The following is a 20,540-nucleotide window of genomic DNA, read 5'->3' on the forward strand; positions in this document are numbered from 1 at the left end:
TGAGAACTGCAAACCAGAATCTTAATGTTATATCTACGTTACTGATACATAAATTTATTTTGCATATAAAAGTTAATTAGAGGTTAGGTTGAACACAGCAAAATTAAAGACATTTAGAGCTTTGCAGATGAGTTTATGTAAGATCATTCCAGAGTTTCATGACTAAAAGTCTTATCTAAGTTTTAAAAAATTCTTCTTGAAGCACATAGGAGATCTGTTGTTACAACTGTTCAAACATAACCTTAACAGTGGTAAAAACAAATTATTTGTACTGTTTTTAAAGGTCATTTTTTAACTCAAAGAAACCTAATGCTTCCATATTCTAACTAAAGATAGTAGGTATTTTATAAATAGTTAAAAAACATACAGTGAACATTTCCTGTGAATTATGGGTCCCAGGGATTCACATTCCTTAAAGGTATCTGAAGCTAAGGGCATTCTAACCCATCTAGAAAGTTATTATTTTTACATTAAGAAAAGAGATGGATTGACTCTATTGACATCACTTAGGCTTGAAAGATAGTTAATCAAGTAACAGTTTGCTTTTTTCGTTGTACAATGCTGTATTCTCAGTGGATCTTATTTACAATATATAACTGCATTTAATGTCTATTTTTAAATTACTAAGGCTCAAGTACCTCCTAGCATGTTTGAAAAGAGAGGAAACATCTGTCAGAAGTATTTACTGTGACAAACATAGAAAGAAGCAATATGTGCACGTTTTTTGTTTAATACATATGTTATTTTTAATTGAACAGTGAAGGCATTTGTTCAGAATCAGCCTTTAAATAAAAAATAGTGTTGAACTAATCTTTAATTAAAGTGTACGTTGATAGTATCAAGTTCAGTTTGAGGGTCAAAAGCAACGTCAATGAGTCTGACTTTTTCCTCCCTGTAGGGAAAGCAGGCTTGTGTAAATATACATGAGCACAGACTGCATGCATTTATAAAGGAGGTGGAAAACATTCCCCTGTCATTGGACAGATTTTGCTTCACTGTGTTCCATATAGGATACAGGCACAGCTTTCAGTGTGTAAACCGTAAAGGAGTGTGGGGCACATACTTTTAGCGTTTTGGAAGAAGGCTCTAAGCTCCTTTCCACCTCTGAACAGGCTCCCCACCTCGAATCTTAAATATAGACTGTAGGGGACTCTTCTGCTGATGCCCGCTCATGATCCTCCAAGTAATTAAGGGAAGGAATTGGTTTAACCAACGCTTTTAGAAACTAAAAATCTGTCCTTTACATTTGGGCCGCATATTTTGTTTTTAATACTTTACTAACCTTCTAATGTTATCCTCATTGTCTCTTAGCCTTACACTAAATTAGTAAAATGTTAGCAGTAGGCATACCCTAACAATCTATTATCAAGAGCTTAATGAGATTCTGTAATATATTTGGTCATCTTTTATTAAAGAGAGGTAGAACTGATATTCCCATTTAATAAGACTTAGATCATTTGTGATGCCAAAACAATATTTTGGCATGTCCTCAATGAAAATGTTACATGAGGAAATAAAACATATTTAAAAGAAAATGTTTATGTAATACTTTTCCGCATTATAACACTTAGGAATCAGGATTGAACATAGTAAACTTCACTGATAGTAGCAGCAGCAGGGCATTCTTTGTATTATTCTCACAGGAACCCCTCTGTTCTGCTGGTTCCTTTAGGGTAGCCTATCTTAGCAGTACTTAGCAGTCAAAAATGCATTTAGTTCTGTGTTTAGTGTTCCTAGTCAGGAAAATGAGAATATAGTGATTTGTCAGTGCAGTCCTAGGGACTAGAGTTTTGCTTGGGGCTATAGAATATGTGGTATGTGCCATAGCTCGCAACTGATCTAACAGTGTGTGTGGCAATGTACAGACTTACCAGTATTGTTTTCTGAAGCTGTGTTCATTTTTATTGTTTTCTTTTCCACCTTGATGATATACTAGCAAGACCTTTCAAAATGCTTGGCAAAGAGACAAGACTCAAGAACACTGTTGTGGAATTGACGTGAGGTATGTAAATCTTTAAGAAACTGTTGGGGTGCTATGAACAAACTGGCTATGGTTTTGATGGCAGTGATAATGGACATAACCAGTAAGGCAAATTCTCACATAGCCTCTGTTTTTTATGTGTGTGAATGGAGAGGAGGCAAGACCAAAACTAGGACTCCTTATATATCCTATCGCCTCTCCCCAGATAAAGCATTTTCCAGACTCACAGGACTCTCTCTCCCTTAAGCCTCTCCTGGCAAGCCTGAGCCACTCTTCAGGGAATGGGGGTAGGGTAGTGCAGCACTGTTGTTCGTGGGTCTTCTTCAGGAGGGCTCCATTAAGGAATGCTAAATCACCATCCCTTGACTGGACCCTGCAAAGAGGGTCTCGTGACAAACCCACGTGACCTTCATCAGGCAGTTCTGGAAAAAGGAGATCTATTCTAAAGTACATCCACTGGCTCTGATTACTTTCTCAATGAAATACGCTATGGCCCTTTATTATATTGTAGTGACTACTATGGTATGATCGGAAAGATCAATAGAGCAATCATTGTATTGATTATAAATGAAGAAAAGTGGAATGGATAATTTGTAGGATGTATGAGGATCTGGTGTATAACGCCCATAGCATTTATCACAATATATAGTAGTGGCATCACATTTGACTCTCACACTAACTTGTTGCAAGATCTTTGAGATCAGGACTATCTCATTTGAGTTTTTATTATATTGAGTATTGTCTGGCATATAGCAGGTGGCTGTTAGTTTTATGAATAAAGGAAGTTATTTTCTGGTATGATTTATCTTTACATCACAGCAATAACATCTTTTTTTTTTTTTTTTTTTTTCTTTTTGCGGTATGCGGGCCTCTCACTGCTGTGGCCTCTCCCGTTGCGGAGCACAGGCTCCGGACGCGCAGGCCCAGCGGCCATGGCTCACGGGCCCAGCCGCTCCGCGGCACATGGGATCCTCCCAGACCGGGGCACGAACCCGCATCCCCTGCATCGGCAGGCGGACTCTCAACCACTGCGCCACCAGGGAGGCCCAATAACATCTTTTTTAAAGCTGAAAAAAGCAATTTTCTTCTCATTAGGAGACTCAGCTGATTCATAATGAGCTAAATTATGTATAAACTCAAGGTTTAGAATAGTGATTCTTAAACTATTTTTTGGATCATAAATCTCTTTGAGAATCTAATGAAACTTCTAATGTATCCTTCAGGGACACCAGATTAAGAACCTTTGGTTTGGAGAAGTGGTGAAAGTAGCCTATCTCTGTAATGCTCTGCCTTCTCCTCCTTTCTGCCACCAGATGCCCTGCTGTAGCCGTCTACTCACTAATGGACCACCCATTATCATCTGGGCCTCGGGCTCCTTTGATATGATCCCTGCTCATTCAGACAGCTTTACATGCTGCTTCTGGGACTTTCCTGAGTCACCTGCCCTACCTCAGTAGGTGTATCTAGTCTGTGACTCCCAGCTCTTCCTGAATCAACCCTTCCACTGCAACAGAGAACGAGGAGACAGACGGAGGGGCTCTCTTCCTCTGTGCTGTTGACAGTGAGGGTGTCCCATCCTCCCCCAAAAGATAAATCACACACAAAAATATTTGAAAGAACCTACCCCATGTCTTCAATAATTTTAGGGTTATCTTCTTGGGAGCTTTCTGGAGATGCATTTCCATTTGTAAGGTATCTTTGTCTATCAGAGAAAAAAACTAATTTTGGCTTACCCACCTGTGGGTAATAAACAGGAACTATGTGATGCATTGTTTCAAAGTTACCTGTAACATACAAAGAATTAAAAGCATTCTGCTTTGAAACTAATAACTAAATTGCAAACATGGCATAGAAAAGCATTAGACTATCTAAAATTATGTTTTATGAAATGGAATTAGATGAAGTTATATAGATCCACAGCAAAACCAATAAAAAATGAATATCCAAGATAAAAATATCACAGACTTTCATACATGAGAACCTACACAGGAAAGTTTATGGTCAACTCTCATAGACAAAATGGGTATACCAACATTAATATTAACTGCCCTTACATTTTGCTGTTATGAGTTTATTTTTTCAGTGTGTTTAACCTCTAGGGAGTAGATTAGTCAATTATAGTTTTTGTAATATGTTCATACCTTTATTTCCAAACTTAACATTCCACATCGTTTCCCTGTTTAAAGATCCTCCTTCCTTTCCAGCAATGATTTCCTTTTAAGTGGAGACTGCCTTATTCGCCTCTAATTCCCAGGGCCTAGCATAGTGTTGGGCACATCTAAGATGCTCAACAAATGTTTATTAAATGACTAAATGAATATTTCCATCAAAGCACTACAAAAGTAAATGATGAATAAAACGAAACCAGTTCAACCAAAAAAAAAAATGCTGAAGGGCATTCAGATATGTTGAATTTTGTTGAAGTGTTTGACTTTGCTTCTAATTTTGAGCTATATAGTTGTGTGACTATATTTAAGACAAGATTTTTTTATTGTAACATCCTTGAAGTCTGAGTTAATTTTACCATATAGAGCTCCAAATTTATAGGGCTACCAGAAATATGTAGTCAGGAAATACAAAGATGACTATCTTCCTAAGAATTCCTGTTCACTTATAATGTATTTAGTTGTACAGAGGTATCTTTAAATGGTTCATCTTAGCTCTTCTAAAGACCTGAAGGTATATTGTAGATTTAAAAATATACACAGTATATCTTCTAGACTTTAAGTCATTTTTTCCATTTCTCCTGAGTGGCAATAACAGACACTTTACATAAAGACTACAGTGTAAGCTATTGGCCACAAAGCTAAGGACAGAGTTATTGCGTGTTAATTACGTGTATCCAGGGATATCACAGGTTGTAAGCCTGGGAAGCTCAGAACTGTACCATTTGTTTGGATGGGGTTGGCAAACGTGTAGGTGGTGAGGAAGAAGGACATCTATAGATGGCCAAGAGAGAATAACTGAGTACTCCTGAGGAAAACTCACATAATTTCTATTACAGCTAGTCAGCTTTCAATTTCAATTTAATTTAATTTTTTTTTTTTTTTTTTTTTTTTGCCGTACGCGGACCTCTCACTGCTGTGGCCTCTCCCCTTGCGGAGCACAGGCTCTGGACGCGCAGGCTCAGCGGCCGTGGCTCACCGGCCCAGCCGCTCCGCGGCATATGGGATCTTCTCGGACTGGGGCACGAACCCGCGTCCCCTGCATCGGCAGGCGGACTCTGAACCACTGCGCCACCAGGGAAGCCCTAATTTTAATTTAATTGACCTTACAGTCTATTTTTCAATATAGTAAATCATATAATCTATTTGAATACTTTTTTTTTTTTTTTTTTTTTTTTTTTTGCGGTACGCGGGCCTCTCACTGTTGTGGCCTCTCCCGTTGCGGAGCACAGGCTCCGGACGTGCAGGCTCAGCGGCCATGGCTCACGGGCCCAGCCGCTCTGCGGCATGTGGGATCCTCCCGGACCGGGGCACGAACCCGTGTCCCTTGCATCGGCAGGCGGACTCTCAAACCACTGCGCCACCAGGGAAGCCCCCCTATTTGAACACTTTTAAAATTTCAAAGTTCTTTCATAATATAGTCTCATTTTTCTCCCTAGTTCCTTTTTTGTTTACAAAAATTATATGTTTACATATCACATATTTACACATTTGCAGATTTTTCTAAATTCCCACCAAACTGAAGTGAATTTCTACGTAGAGCAGACATTATTGTTCTTGGGTCCAAGTATGATTCAGCCAGTCATCAGTAGAGTGGTCACTAGAAGCCAAAGCTGTTTGATGAAGTCAGATAACTGATTAATCACTGTCTCCCTGCTATCTTTGTGACCTTAGACAAGTTATTTCATCTTTCTAAAACTCAGCTTTCTCAGCTGCAAAATGGATATAATAATTACCTTTCCCACAAGTTAAAATGATTAAAGCAGTAGTGCGCATAAATATCTGAAACATTTGGCACAATAAGTGTTAGCTCTCTTTTCTTCCCTTGCCCCCTCTTCTTGGCTTCCTAGACTGGAGTGCTTTCCATTTTAAATTATTAATGATTATCATGATAGCAACTACAACAAGGTATGAAATGATGCTTCTGTACTATATAACATTCTGTATGGCTTTTAAAAAAATTGTGGTAGGAACACTTAACATGAAATCTACCCTGTTTATTTTTTAAGTGTACAATAAATACATTATTGTTGACTCTAGGTACAACTTTGTACAGCAGACCTCTAGAGTTTATTCATCTTGCTTGACTGAAACTTTATGCCTGTTGATTAGTAACTCCCCATTTCTTCCGCCACCCCTAGCCCTGGGCAGCCACCATTCCACTCTTTGATTCTATGAATTAGACTATTTTAGATACCTCATATATGTGGAATTATGCAATATTTGTCTTTCTGTGACTGGCTTGTTTCATTCAGCATAGTGTCCTCAAGGTTCATCCACATTGTTTCATATTACAGAATTTCCCTTTTTTAAAGGCTGAATAGTATTCCATTGTTTGTATATACGTTATTTTCTTTATCCATTCATCTGTCAGTGGACATTTAGGTTTCTACATCTTGGCTATTGTGAATAGTACTGCAGTGAACATAGGAGGGTTAACATGTCTTCAAGATCCTGATTTCAGTTCTTTTGGATAAATACTCAGAAGTGGGATTGCTGGATCATATGGTTATTCTATTTTAAAATATTGAGGCACTGCCATACTGTTTTTCACATTGGTTGCACCATTTTGCATTCCCACTGACAGTGTGCAAGGGTTCCAATTTTATCCATGTCCTCACCAACATTTTTTTGTCATTTGATAATAGCCATCCTGACAGGTATAAGGAAGTATTTCATTGTGGTTTTTAAAAATATTTATTTATTTATTTGGCTGTGTTGCGTCTTAGTTGTGGCATGCGGGATCTTTGATCTTCGTTGCGGCATGCAGGATTTTTAGTTGCGGCATGCAGGATGTTTTTTTTAGTTGCAGCATGTGAATTCTTAGTTGTGGTACGTGGGATCTAGTTCCCTGACCAGGGATTGAACCCAGGCCCCCTGCATTGGGAGTACAGAGTCTTAGCCACTGAACCACCAGGGAAGTCCCATCATTGTGGTTTTGATTTGCCTTTCCCTGTTGATTAGTGACATTGAGCATTTAAAAAATATACCTGTTGGCCATTTGTAGGTCTTCTTTGGAGATATGTCTATTGGAAATGCTGTTGGGAAAATGGTGCCAATTAACTTGCTTGACAAAGTGTTGCCACAAACCTTCAGTTTGTATAAAATGCATTATCTGTGAAGCGCAATAAAGTAAAGCGCAATAAAACAAGGTGTGCCTGAAATCACTTTATTTATTTATTGAAATATAGTTGATGTACAATATCTTGCTAGCTTCAGGAGTACCACATAGTGATTTGACATTTGTATCATTGTGAAATGATGACCACCATAAGCCTAGTAACCATATGTCCTCATGCAAAGTTATTATAATATTGTTGACCATATTCTTTGTGTTGTATATTACGTCCCTGTGGCTTATTCATTTTATAACTGGAGGTTTACCTCTTAATCCCCTTCACGTGTTTCACCCCGCTTCCCTGGCAACCACTGCTTCTCTGTTTCTATGAGTTTGTTTTTGTTTTGTTTTCTTTGTTTCGTTTTTTAGATTCCACATATAAGTGAGATCATTCAGTGTTGGTCTTTCTCTTTCTGACTTATTTTACTTAGCATAATACCCTCTATATCCATCCATGTTGTCACAAATGGTAAAATTTTATTTTTATTTTTAATGGCTGAGTAATATTCCATTGTATATATCCCGAATCTTCTTTATCCGTTCCTCTATTGAAGGATACTTAGGTTGCTTCCATATCTTGGTTATTGTAAATAATGCTGCAGTGGACATTGGTGTGTGTATATCTTTTTGAATTAATGTTTTTGTTTCCTTTGGGTAGATACCCAGAAGTGAAATTGCTAGACCATATGACAGTTCTATTTTTAATTTTTTGAGGAACTTCTGTACTGTTTACCACGATGGCTGCACCAATTTACAATCTCACCAGCAGTGCACCAGGGTTCCCTTTTCTCCACATCCTTGCCAACACTTATTATTTTGTTGTCTTTTTGATAATTGCCATTCTGACAGGTATAAGGTGGTATCTCATTGTGGTTTTGATTTGCATTTCCCTGGTGATTAGTGATGTTGAGCATCTTTTCATGTGTCTCTTGACCATCTGTATGTCTTCTTTGGAAAAATGTCTATTCAGGTCCTCTGCCCATTTTTTAATTGGGTTATTTGCTTTTCTGATACTGAGCTGTATGAGTTCTTTGTGTATTTTGGATATTAACCCCTTATCAGTCCTATCATTTGCAATTTTGTTCTCCCATTCAGTAGGCTGTCTTTTCACTATGTTGGTAGTCTCCATCGCTATGCAAAAGCTTTTGAGTTTGATGTAATCCCATTTGTTTGTTTTTGCTTTTGTTTCCCTTGCCTGAGGAGACAGATCCAACACAATATTGCTAAGACCAATGTCAAAGAGTTCACTGCCTGTGTTTTCTTCTAGGGGTTTTATGGTTTCAGCTCGTACGTTTAAGCCTTTAATCCATTTTGAGTTTATTTTTGTATATGGTGTGAGAAACCGGTCCAGTTTGATTCTTTTGCATGTAGCTGTCTAGTTTTCCTCACACCATTTAATGAAGGGGTTGTCTTTTCCCCATTGCATATTCTTGCCTCCTTTGTTGTAGATTAATTGGCTATATAAGCGTGGGTTTATTTCTGGTCTCTCTATTCTGTTCCATTGATCTGTCTATTTTTGTGCCAGTACCATACTGTTTTGGTTACCGTAGCTTTGTAGTATACAGTAGTATACCCTTGAATGACACAGGTTTGAACTCCTCAAGTCCACTTTTATGTGGAGTTTTTTCTATAGTATATACTACAGTGTTACACGATCTGAGGTTGGTTAAATCCTTGGATGTGGAACGAAGGATATGGAGGGCTGACTGTAAAGTTACATGTAGATTTTTGACTTTGGGGAGGGTCGGCGCCCCTAACCTCCTCACTGTTCAAGGGTCAACTGTAGTTTGAAATCAGGGAGTGTGATCCCTATGGCTTTGTTCTTCTTTCTCAACATTGCTTTGGTGGTACTTTGACATCTTTGGGGTAATACTGAAAATATGCAAGTCCTTACCCTGAGTCTAGTTTTGCCCTTCACAGCCAGCCAGGTATAAGCAGAGGAGGAGAAATGCCTCCTGTCCATTTTATAGGTTTTAGATCTTGAGAAGTTCATATTGCCAACACAGTATCATCACTCATGTGAATACTGTCAGCTAAAAAAGTCCAATTCTTTGAAATAATGTTAACAGTTCATATTCAGGGGATACAATATGGCAAAATCATCAGAGCTTTCCATCTCTGCTTCTCTTCACCTCAACCTCCTTGTCCTAGAGTGATAGAGCTCCTAGGATATGCTATCTATGCATAAAGCCTCACTACACTGTTTTGGTTTCCGTTTCCCTTTTCCCCTGGTCTCACATCTTTCTGTGTCTCCATCCCGTTAGCTGTGGAATTAGAAGACCATTAGCATTCAAACACTGTCACGGAACAGAGCAAGGGCCTCATTTCAGCGTTGTGGACTATAGAATATGTGAAGAGTGAATTCTAGGATACTCCCCAGTATGCTAAAGATGATGATTACACATCATACTTAGCTACATTTAGTTTCATTAGTTAGGCAGGGGAGGTTGGCGTGTCCTTGTAACACAACCTTAGGCATATCATAATCAAAATATTCAAATGTTGGAGTGTACTTAAGAAAGAGGACAGGCCACAGAGTATAGGGAACATATGTGGTTGTGATACATTTTTATTTTTTATCCTGATGAAAAATGTGATTTTTGCACTTTTGCTAAACAAACATACTTGTGAATTGTTTCACAAGTTACATAGCTGATTGTTGTTTCACCATTTACATAACTAGTGTCATGCACTTTTGCCAGATATAAAATTATACACTTTTCCCCACCCTCATGGCTCTCTGTTTATATAGCTGACATAGTTATACTCAATATGAACTAAACATAGCTTTTTTCATATATGGTAACTACCATTTTCATATATAAACATTATAGGAAAAATTTCCTAGGAATTGTAAACAAGTTTAAAAAAAGCCCATAAAAAATCTAAACAACCCCCCTTATTTTTTTATTTGTTTATATATTTATATTTTATTTATTGAATCAGTGATAAATAGTAACAGCTACAATTGTGATCTAAAAATCAAACAAACTAGAATTAACATTGGGTACATTTCACCATATTTGTTCCATTTGCTTTACCTTAAATAGAAATAGTTTATATAAAAATTTATCTACTTTTAAATAAACACACTCTTTCTTTTTCTTATTTTTTCAGTGCTAGTTCATAACAACATTGTTTTTAAGACTTTTTGAAAATGCAAAGCTTAATTTTTAATTTTGTAACAAGGATTCTAATATTAATGTGAACACAAAATCTTAAAACACACAATTTCAGAATTCAAAAATTACAAATATTCTCCATTCCATTCTATAGTTATGTGCCCTGGAGCACTTATACACACATGCATGTACCCACAAACCCCCCTTATTTCTGGTATTTTTTGTTGTTGTTGAGTAGAATATTCCCTTTGCTAGCAGAAGTGATCAACTAATGAATGACAGCCTACTTACTTATGTATGAGTTACTTATATCCTCGTTCTTACTGTTCCTTTTTTTGCTGATTTTCTTGGCATCTTTGGATGCTTTCCAATTCATTAGGAATTGTCTTTCCATATTTTTAATTTCTTTTCCATCAAGGAATTCTAGAGAAAATATATATGTTAAAAAATGTAGTATATAAATGCTATAAATGTTATGTATCAATACAGCATGAACATTATAAATACAATATATAAATATTATGTATACACATACAATATATATACCTCTGGTTCAGGACACATGAACAGCTACACGATAGGCTGAAATAAATTTATTTTTAAAATACCTTATTTACACAGCTTCTGTTTTTGTTGAACTTTTATTTATTTTTAATTATTTTTTCTGATTTCAAAAAGAACATGTGCATATTATAAACAACTGAAACATGATGGAAAAAACATAAAAAGTCTCTGTAATTACTATCCATATCTCTCCTTCCCATCACTAACAAAGGTAATCATTATAAACAATTTTATGTATGGTCACCCTTCTTGGATCATAAAGTATTTTAAAAAACAAAAATGTCATATTCAACAAAAATTAAATATTATCTATTCATTTAAATAATTCTATGGTTATTCATAGGAAAAAGTAAAATATATTTTATGTTAATTTCAATAAGAAGTTTTATATATGTAACATGGTATTTTATTTTATTTTATTTTATTTTTTGCGGTATGCGGGCCTCTCACTGTTGTGGCCTCTCCTGTTGCGGAGCACAGGCTCCGGACGCGCAGGCTCAGCGGCCATGGCTCACGGGCCCAGCCGCTCTGCGGCATATGGGATCCTCCCAGACCGGGGCACGAACCCATATCCCCTGCATCGGCAGGCGTACTCTCAACCACTGCGCCACCAGGAAGGCCCGTAACATGGTCTTTTAAAAGTACATACATTAATAATGCTTATTATATCCTAGGATATAATAGGAATAATCGCATAGCTGGCCTCTTCGTTCTATGAAGTGAGATTTCAGCTATCTTTACATTTTTTTTTTTTTTTTTTTTTGCAGTACGCGGGCCTCTCACTGTTGTGGTCTCTCCCGTTGTGGAGCACAGGCTCCGGACGCGCAGGCTCAGCGGCCATGGCTCACGGGCCCAGCCGCTCCGTGGCATGTGGGATCTTCCCGGACCGGTGCACGAACCTGTGTCCCCTGCATTGGCAGGTGGACTCTCAACCACTGCGCCACCAGGGAAGCCCTTTCTTTACATTTTGTTTTTTTAAAAAGTTTTGAAAATTGAGCATATTAAATTACACAAATAATTTTGTGTGTTGTAAGATTTGGAAAATTCAAAGAAATGGAGAAAACAAAACATTGCCTGTATTCCACAACCAGAAATAATCACTGACAACCACGGATAACACTTTAGTATATTTCTTAGCATTGTTTTGTTTTCTAGGTGTGTATTGTGTATATATGTGTGTATTATATAAAAATGGAATTCTCTATTTATACAGTATCACATCTTACTTTTTAATACTGTATTGTGAGCATTTTACCACGTCTTTTTTTTTTTTTTTTTCTTTTTGCGGTATGTGGGCCTCTCACTGCTGTGGCCTCTCCCGTTGCGGAGCACAGGCTCCGGACGCGCAGGCCCAGCGGCCATGGCTCACGGGCCCAGCCGCTCCGCGGCATGTGGGATCCTCCCAGACCGGGGCACGAACCCGTATCCCCTGCATCGGCAGGCGGACTCTCAACCACTGCGCCACCAGGGAGGCCCATTTTACCACGTCTTTAAACACAATTTTTAATGACTGATAGTATTCCAAGTACAAATATACGAGTAATTTACCTTTAAGAATATACATGACTGTTCTTCCTGTGTATTCTCTGTTTCCTACTCTTGGCTGGTGGGGTAAAGGGTAGGTAAGGTGTGACTCTCACATACGTGTTTTGAAAAATCGTCTTGGATGTTTCTGATATACCCTCTGTCATCCCCTCTTTCCCCCAAGAGAACCACTGTACTAGCATTATGATTAACCAAGGTTTACTATAGCTATGAGCTTTGAAGTGGTTTTGCCATACGTTAGTTTTTATACTCAAGTACAGCATGTCATAGAAACACTCTCACAAATCTCCTCTGTGAGAGGGCAGTGATTATCTCTCTGGTACTGTATAACTTGGTACCTATTGAAGAGCATTGGTCCATTTCCCCTTATATAGTGCAGATTCAGGAATGTTATTATTTGTACAGATCTCATAAAGGGACTCCCCACCTTCTCTCCTTTCAGATGAAAGGAACTCCTGTATGTTCTTAAGGTGCCATTTGGCAAGTGTCAAGCAATGAAAACCTTGATCAATTTTATCTACAGAACCAAGAGTCTCTGGATCGTCAGAGGATTTGTGCCAGTGAAAATTTGGCAAAAGGCCAGCAAGTTCTACGCATTTATGACTAACCATTTTTATTGGTAACAGCCACATTTTCTTTTTAAAGAAAGAGTGTCTGATGTCTTAATTATTTCTGAACAGCAGATCTTTTTCATATTTTATTTCTCAATTTTAACTTTTGCTTTTATTAAAATATCAAATTTAAAGTTGACCATTTTTATAGATCCAGATGTCATATTCATATCTCTGAAGGCTTGCTGATAAATTAACTAAAGAGTTAACCAGCTCTCTTTCTCTAAGAAAATCATATTAATATAATATAAACATGTACCCAGTGATTTGGACACCAGTATCAGTCTATCTCTATATTTCGGTTTGAGACAAACAGGATTTCTGTTTAGATCCATTTTCCACAGCTTCATCAACTTGTTCAGTAAACACTCCAGATCCTATCATTAGAGAAGAAAAAAGAAAGACACGGGTATTTCATATTATCAATATTTCTTTCATGTCAGTTAACTGTTTTTAAAGGTAATTACTGTTTTCCATGGAGTTCTAGCTCAGTGCCAGGTACTTAGAAGGTTACAATAAATGTTTTTTTGATAAAACAGTCTATACTAATAATAGAGAGGACTAAAGATGAGGCAAAAAATAAGGTCCTGAGTTTGGGGCCACAGAACTCTACTCTGTCACACTCCCTTAAATGGACCCAACCTGCAGCTCAGAAACCACTTTGCCTCTGGCTATCCATGCTACAGAAGATGCCCTGTTCTTAGTGGAGCTTATGGAAGTTTACAGATTAAGGCCATTATGGAGTAGTAAGTAAGCAGTCCATTGACATTGCAAGCAATATTTATTGTTGCTTTTTCTTTTTAAAAATCTGTTAAAAAAATATCAAAGGGGAAAATAGGAGAAAAAAAAAAAAAACGTGTGCTTATCACCCAAAGATCACTTTTAATATGTTATGTATCCTTCTAGTTTTCTTTTTGAGCATAGGGATTTCCTTTTTAATTGTCATCATACTGTAGGTACAGTTTTCTTTTATGTACATCATAAACATTTGCATGTTTTAATAGCTTATAAGAAAATCAGCTTATTGATATTTAAAGGAATAATTAAGTTATTCCATGGTTGAAAATCCAAATAAATGTGAGAAAAACAGATTGATCGCCGTTAAGAACCAGCTATCTCAGTTTGCCCTCTTCACCTCCTCTCTCTTGCTATTTGATTTTTTTTCAATACAATATCTCTGTCTCCAATGCCCTGTTTTTCTCTCATTCCTTTTCTTGCTTTCTCCCGTTCCTCATTTTTTATGTGTATATTTTACTTTATCTACTATTTTTTTAAAATTTATTTATTTATTTATTTTTGGCTGCGTTGGGTCTTTGTTGGTGTGCGTGGGCTTTCTCTAGTTGCGGCGAGCAGGGGCTACTCTTCGTTGTGGTGCGCGGGTTTCTCATTGCAGTGGCTTCTCTTATTGCAGAGCACAGGGTCTAGGCCTGTGGACATGCAGCTGTGGCATGCAGGCTCAGTAGTTGTAGCTCGCAGGCTCTAGATCGCAGGCTCAGTAGTTGTGGCACACGGGCTTTGTTGCTTCACGGCATGTGGGATCCTCCTGGACCAGGGCTCGAACCTGTGTCCCCTGCATTGGCAGGTGATTCTTAACCACTGTGCCAGCAGGGAAGTCCCTTAGCTACTATTTAATGGAAGTGAAATATACTTTATACTTTATTTCTTATATCAATATATGCTCCAAACTTAATCTGTAAAGAATTACTCAAAACAAGTAATGGAAAAACTTTTTCTACTCTATAGCCCATGATTGATTTGTAAAAATTCAGTGGCCACAGGCAGAAAAAAAAGAGGAAAAATACCTTCAGTAGGGCAAAAACAATTACTTTAAAGCAAATGTTTTGCTAATATTAATAATGAATACTGATAATAACTAATTCTGTGGAGAGCTTTCTGGTTGTCAGAGCACTGCCCTATATGTGATGTTGTACACATCCAGGAGGATTGCATTTCTTTAGAATATGGGTATGAGGATTTCAAAGTTAGTAAAAGTTCCAGAGGATAGCAGCAGGCAAACACCTATGATTCTTTTATCTGTTTTCCTCAAGCCAAGACCAAACTTATCATAGGGTATAAGGGAAAATTGGGAAATACAAATTATGGATTAATTCATACATATTCTTAATTGCAAAGCTGAAAGTAATTGATAATGCATTGCCTGTTATTTTTACTCCCCATAGCATTTCCTCACCTTCAAAACTTGATACCATTCAGCTTTGTATATCCATTTAATTTAACTGTTTATACCTTCCATCTTATTCTTTGCTTGATCCATGTTTACTGTTGCTTAGATATTTCATTTTTCCACTTCTGGAAATTTTTCTTATGATAAGACTGCATTTACTCTTTAGGTTTTAGAAAATATTTTTTTTCTTACTGTGAAGCTTTGACAGCAGTTCCCTTCTATATATTCAAAATCCTTCCCAAACTTTCATATCCAGGAGGTAACAAATATGGAACATCCAGATACGTGCCTGCATCTACATGCAGAAATGCTGTCTTTGGGGGAATAATTAGAACAGCCAGATGGCCAGAACCCACTGCAGAGCGCTTTAATCTTGCGGAGACCAATGTCTTCGTATAGAAAATGGTGTCTCGAGTTCTGCCTACTTCATTATTTATCAGATATTTATTGAGTCATGGGCTAAGTTCTGGGCTAGACTCTAATGGATTCAAATAAATAATTTATGTGAAAAATATAAGGACTTGTTTTAAAAATATACAGGCAACCCTAAACTTTCTGACATTGCTTCTTACTATTTGACCTTAGGCAACTCTGTATCCTCATTTATAAAGTGATGATAATTAGGATTAATTGTTGTGGGATATAAAGTGCGTGGAACAAAGCAGGTAAAGAATAAATGTGTTAATTCTCTTCCTCTTTGCCTGCTCTGCCCCCCCTCAGTTAATTCTCTTTCTCTTAATTTTGGTCAACAGAGAGCAAACATTGTTGTAAGGGAGAATAAGCTTCTGATCCACTGACAAGTAATTGACTTCGTAAAAGAAAGCTCTCTTCAGAAGTTGTAACTTCATCCTTCAGTCCTGGGCCCTGGATTATGCCCTCTTCACAGCATTTGTTCCACAGCTTTTGATACAGCCATAATTATTTTATGTGAGAGTTTCACTGTATTTCTCTTAGTTTAAAAAAACTCTAAGGATGGAATTGTGCATTGCATCTTTGTACATCGTTGAATATGATGCCCATCATCCAAAAGTTAATAATAGCAGTAAGAGAACTTTAAATTTATATAGATAAAAAGAATCCTGTAGATTTTTGTTAATTGTTCCTCACTTGATAAATTATCCTCAACATACTCCTTCCAGTGTATGTTTATTCAAGACTAAACTAATCCTGTGCTGCAATATGATTACTCTTTGGATACGCTCTGGTTGTTCATTGCCTTCCTGTCTTTAATAAAATGCTTTCACTTTCCTGCCCTTCAATAAGTTACTAAAGGGAGCAGACACTTTTCTGGACAGTCTCTGTATGATAAATGATCATGTCACGCTATCACTTAGAGGAATGCTGCAAAATACTAAGGAGCCAATTCTATTTCCCATGCAGGGTTGGTGCCTCAGCTACTGTATAGGAGCCTACAATTAATGATGGCTGCTGATGAACCTGTATCGGACCAGAGTGCTCCAATCTTTATTGGAAACGTCTAGCCCAACTGTCCTAACTAAATCTAAAGACAGCCATTTGTCATCCCCCTGACTGCCTGTCATCATCTGCCTGGGAAAATCTATAATTTTTGGCTTGTTCCTGACTAAACTGTGGAGTGAATAAATTTATCTTTGGGTTACTCTGCTTGTCAGGATCAATATTGAGCAGAGGTTGAATAAATTAGAAACTGGAAAAACATGACAGGCTGTAGTGGTTTGTTCATTTGTGTCTTATAAATCAAGTATTTAGTTTGTTTAAGAGGCAAGCACGTCAAATTTTTGATTTCCACCATTCATTCTAAGATGCTTTACCTCATGATAAATGGTCATCAGAAAACCAATGAAGTAAATCACTGATATATCTGACTGTGAGATGAACTTTTCAGATCATTTTATTGATTTAGCAAACTTTGCAGAAATAAAAACTGTAGGTAAAGATTAAAATTTTTTTCTTTCAAGTTTTTGTTTTTTTTTTGCGGTACGCGGGCCTCTCACTGCTGCGGCCTCTCCCGTTGCGGAGCACGGGCTCCGGACGCACAGGCCCAGCAGCCATGGCCCACGGGCCCAGCCGCTCCGCGGCATGTGGGATCCTCCCAGATCGGGGCACGAACTCGTGTTCCCCGCATCGGCTGGCAGACCCCCAACCACTGCGCCACCAGGGAAGCCGTCTTTCAAGTTTTTATACATTTTTGCAATCATGATATTTGACTTAATAGCGTCAGCAAGATATATAATGTTGGCCCTAGAAAAGTTCATGGCTCATCAAGCTACTTGTAGAACTCCAAGTTTTATTATAAATAGTTATTAAAGAATTTAATATTTTAATACATTGCTGCATGCTTATTTAAAGGAGTTATAGAAAAAAATGGAAATAAATGTTAATCAAAAGTAAATATCATTGAAACTAGAGCCATAGAGTTAAAGAAGGGAGTTTCTAAAGTATGGAGTATTTGACTTAAAACCTTTTTTTCTCCTCCTCAGTGATTGGTTTTGCCACCAGTTTTATTGGGGAGACCTGGGTCATCAAGCACAGAATTTTCTCAATTATCTGCCTTTGGTCTCACATTTCCTCTTCCATTCTTCTTTCCAATTTTTATTAACAAAGGAAAAGTCCCACCTCTCTTCCCAAATTAATCAGTTCTCTCGATCCCTTCCCCTCTCCACAGGCCTCCTCCTCTTGGGATCATCTTTCTCTTGCATTTCCATTTCCAGTCTATCCCTCACCTCTGGCTTTTATCCTCTTACATACCATCACTACACTTCTTGAAAGAGTAGTCCAGACCAGTTCTTCTCAAACTTTTATGTCCTTACAAATCACCTAGAGATCTTGTTTAAATGCAGGTTCTGATTTATTAGGTCTGAGGCAGAAGCTGAGACTCTGCATTTCTGATGCTGATGCTGCTGGTTCTAGGACCACATTTGGGGTTATGAGAGTCTAGGTCACTGCCTCTGCTTCCTCAGTCACTGGGCACTCCTGCAGCCTGGTGCTTTTGGTCAGGCACTGCTAACATTATCATTGAAGTACACATTGACAATTTCGGACTCTTTTTTTTTTTTTTTTTGGCCGTACTGCACTGCATGTGGGATCTTAGTTCCCTGACCAGATATCGACCCAGCACCCCCTGCTTTGGGAGTGTGGAGTTTTAACCACTGGAGCACCAGGGAACTCCCCGGACTTTCTTAGTCTCATTCTTTGGAGCAACTTACCCTACTGACCGCACCTTTTATGACTTTTCTTGCAGGCTTCCTGGATCCTGCATGAATCTTTGACCCCACAAATAACAAACCTCTGACCCTAGAAATCCCCAGTATATAAACAGGCTGCTTCCTAAAAGTTGCTTTTGAGAATGGAGAACACATCTTGTTAAAAAGAAAACCAGTGCTATGCCTGGTCGACTGTTGCCTGAATCAGCCCATAAAAATATTTAGTCAAGAAAAAGCCCAAAGAATATCTGTTCAGTGATAGTGCAATAAAACCTCCCTGTAATTCACCACCGTGTTTCCCCAGCACTGGAGCACCCTTTGGGGACAGAAGCAGGTGTCCCTGCAGCAGACCATCAGGGATCAGTTCTCTTGCGTCCTTTTCTATAATCTACATTTATTCCTTTCAGTGTTTTTCTCCCATGGACCACAGAAGAATGTAAAGTCATGGTTAGAAAAACTTTTTTGCTCCTGTAACCCACCGCCTTCTCCATTTATAAGCAGACCCTTTACAGAAGAAGAATGGCCAGCTTGATGGAAATAGTAAAACAGTTATTTTATTTATAAACATTTATAAAACATTTATTACACCAAGGAAGGAAGGGTCATCTGTATGTGAGGGGAAGAACTAGATTTTGTGGGAAGCCACACTGAGCATTTTATCGTACACCGTCTCTTCCCCTATCTAGGCAGTCTCATCCATGATGACAGTTTCAGTGGCCACTTAACCAATATGCTGAAGACTCCCACATTCTGTCCACTGAGCTCTGGCGTCATATAACCAATTGTCTTACTGATATTTTCTCTGGAACAGTTCAAAGACCCCTCAGATTCTATATGACCAAAACTCATGATCTCTCTCTCCCCTAAACCTGACTCTTGAGTTCCCTATTTTCCATTGTTCAAGGCAAAGCTATGGAACCGTTCTTGACCTCCCCCTCTTCCACACTCCCTGTATCCAACTCACCGTCAAGTCTTGTCCACTTTCCTTCCTAAACACACTTCCAATCTGTCGGCTCACTTCATTTTTACCTGTTCGAGTTTCCACTTCCTAACCAGCCTGGCCTCTGTCCGTCTATTCTCCACACTGTATCCACACTGATCTTTTTAAAATGCTAATCTATAATTACATCACCCCTGGCTTACACACCTTCAGTGGCTCCCTGCCGTTCTTGGATAAAGACAAAACGCTCTATCATGGCCTGTGCAGCTCATCTGCCCACCAGCCTCTATTTGCGCTATGCTCCATCTTTACTGTCTCTGCTTCCCTTTCCTCATCTTTGTCATACTCTTACCTGCCCCAGGGCCTTTGCACATGTTATTCTCTTTACCTGATAAGCCCTTCTGTTCTCTCAGAGGTCAGCTCAGCAATACCTTCCTCAGGGAAGCCTTCACTGGGCTCCCTAAGGCAAATCCCCCAGTTATAGGCTCTCAGAGCAACATACTTCTCCTTTGTTGCACTTGCCATGGATGCAATTCTACTTTTGTTTTTGGGTAATAACGTGCTTAACGTTTCTCTTCCTCTCAATGCTGAGAGCTCTTTGAGTCCAGGGACTGTATCTGTTTTTTGCTCACTATTGTCTCCCCCATTGTCTAGCAAGTGCTGCCACATGGTAGGTGTCTTGAATGAATGAAGAAGAAGAAATAATGAATGCATGCATGATTGAATGGTTTAGAAGCTGGACAAGAATTTTAAACAAGAAATTATATGGAACTGTTTTGAAAAATTTGCTGATTAGAGGTGCTGCAGACATAGAGAAAGAGAGAGGAAAGACAGGATTTATCTTCTATTTTTCTCCTCTTTTCCTCTGCCAGTCTCACCTTCTCCTCCCCCACCCCAAGTCTCTGCCCTGGACTTTGGACTAGGGAATAGGAGAGATGATGGCAGGGTTAGAGGATCTTGGGGGAAGGAGTCCTTGGCAGCTGTGAGTCTGTAGAAGTGAGAGGGAAGGGAATGAAATCTCAAACAGCAGGAAGGACAGAAGCCACTTGGCCCAGCTTCTTCCAGGTCCTTATGCAACCATCCTAAGGGATCATTATTTTTTTCATTTTTTTCTTTTTTCATGTATT

General features: G+C 38.3%; 1 protein-coding gene and 1 long non-coding RNA gene across 3 annotated transcripts in view; one reads left to right on the forward strand and one right to left on the reverse strand.

The window, feature by feature from the left end:
* Positions 1-16,878, forward strand: part of LOC308630384 — a 43,814-nt gene extending 26,936 nt beyond the window's left edge. The window contains exons 2-3 of one of the 2 annotated variants that reach the window (XR_014017837.1): positions 1,937-2,002; positions 16,672-16,878. This is a non-coding gene — a long non-coding RNA (uncharacterized lncRNA). Of the gene's footprint in view, positions 1-1,936; positions 2,003-3,294; positions 3,482-16,671 lie in introns of those variants that run through there. The other variant, XR_014017838.1, reaches the window with a different exon arrangement.
* PPP1R42 (protein phosphatase 1 regulatory subunit 42) overlaps positions 1-20,540 on the reverse strand; it is a 38,846-nt gene that overhangs the window by 3,142 nt on the left and 15,164 nt on the right. Inside the window, exons 5-7 of the mRNA XM_081259018.1 lie at positions 13,366-13,483; positions 10,678-10,809; positions 3,606-3,765 (exon numbers count right to left, since the gene is read on the reverse strand). Of these exons, the coding sequence (XP_081115144.1) occupies positions 3,606-3,765; positions 10,678-10,809; positions 13,366-13,483 (410 nt within the window). The remainder of the gene's footprint in view (positions 1-3,605; positions 3,766-10,677; positions 10,810-13,365; positions 13,484-20,540) is intronic.

The sequence above is a fragment of the Mesoplodon bidens genome (assembly GCF_964165515.1).
Source record: "Mesoplodon bidens genome assembly, chromosome: 16".
NCBI lineage: Eukaryota > Metazoa > Chordata > Mammalia > Artiodactyla > Ziphiidae > Mesoplodon > Mesoplodon bidens.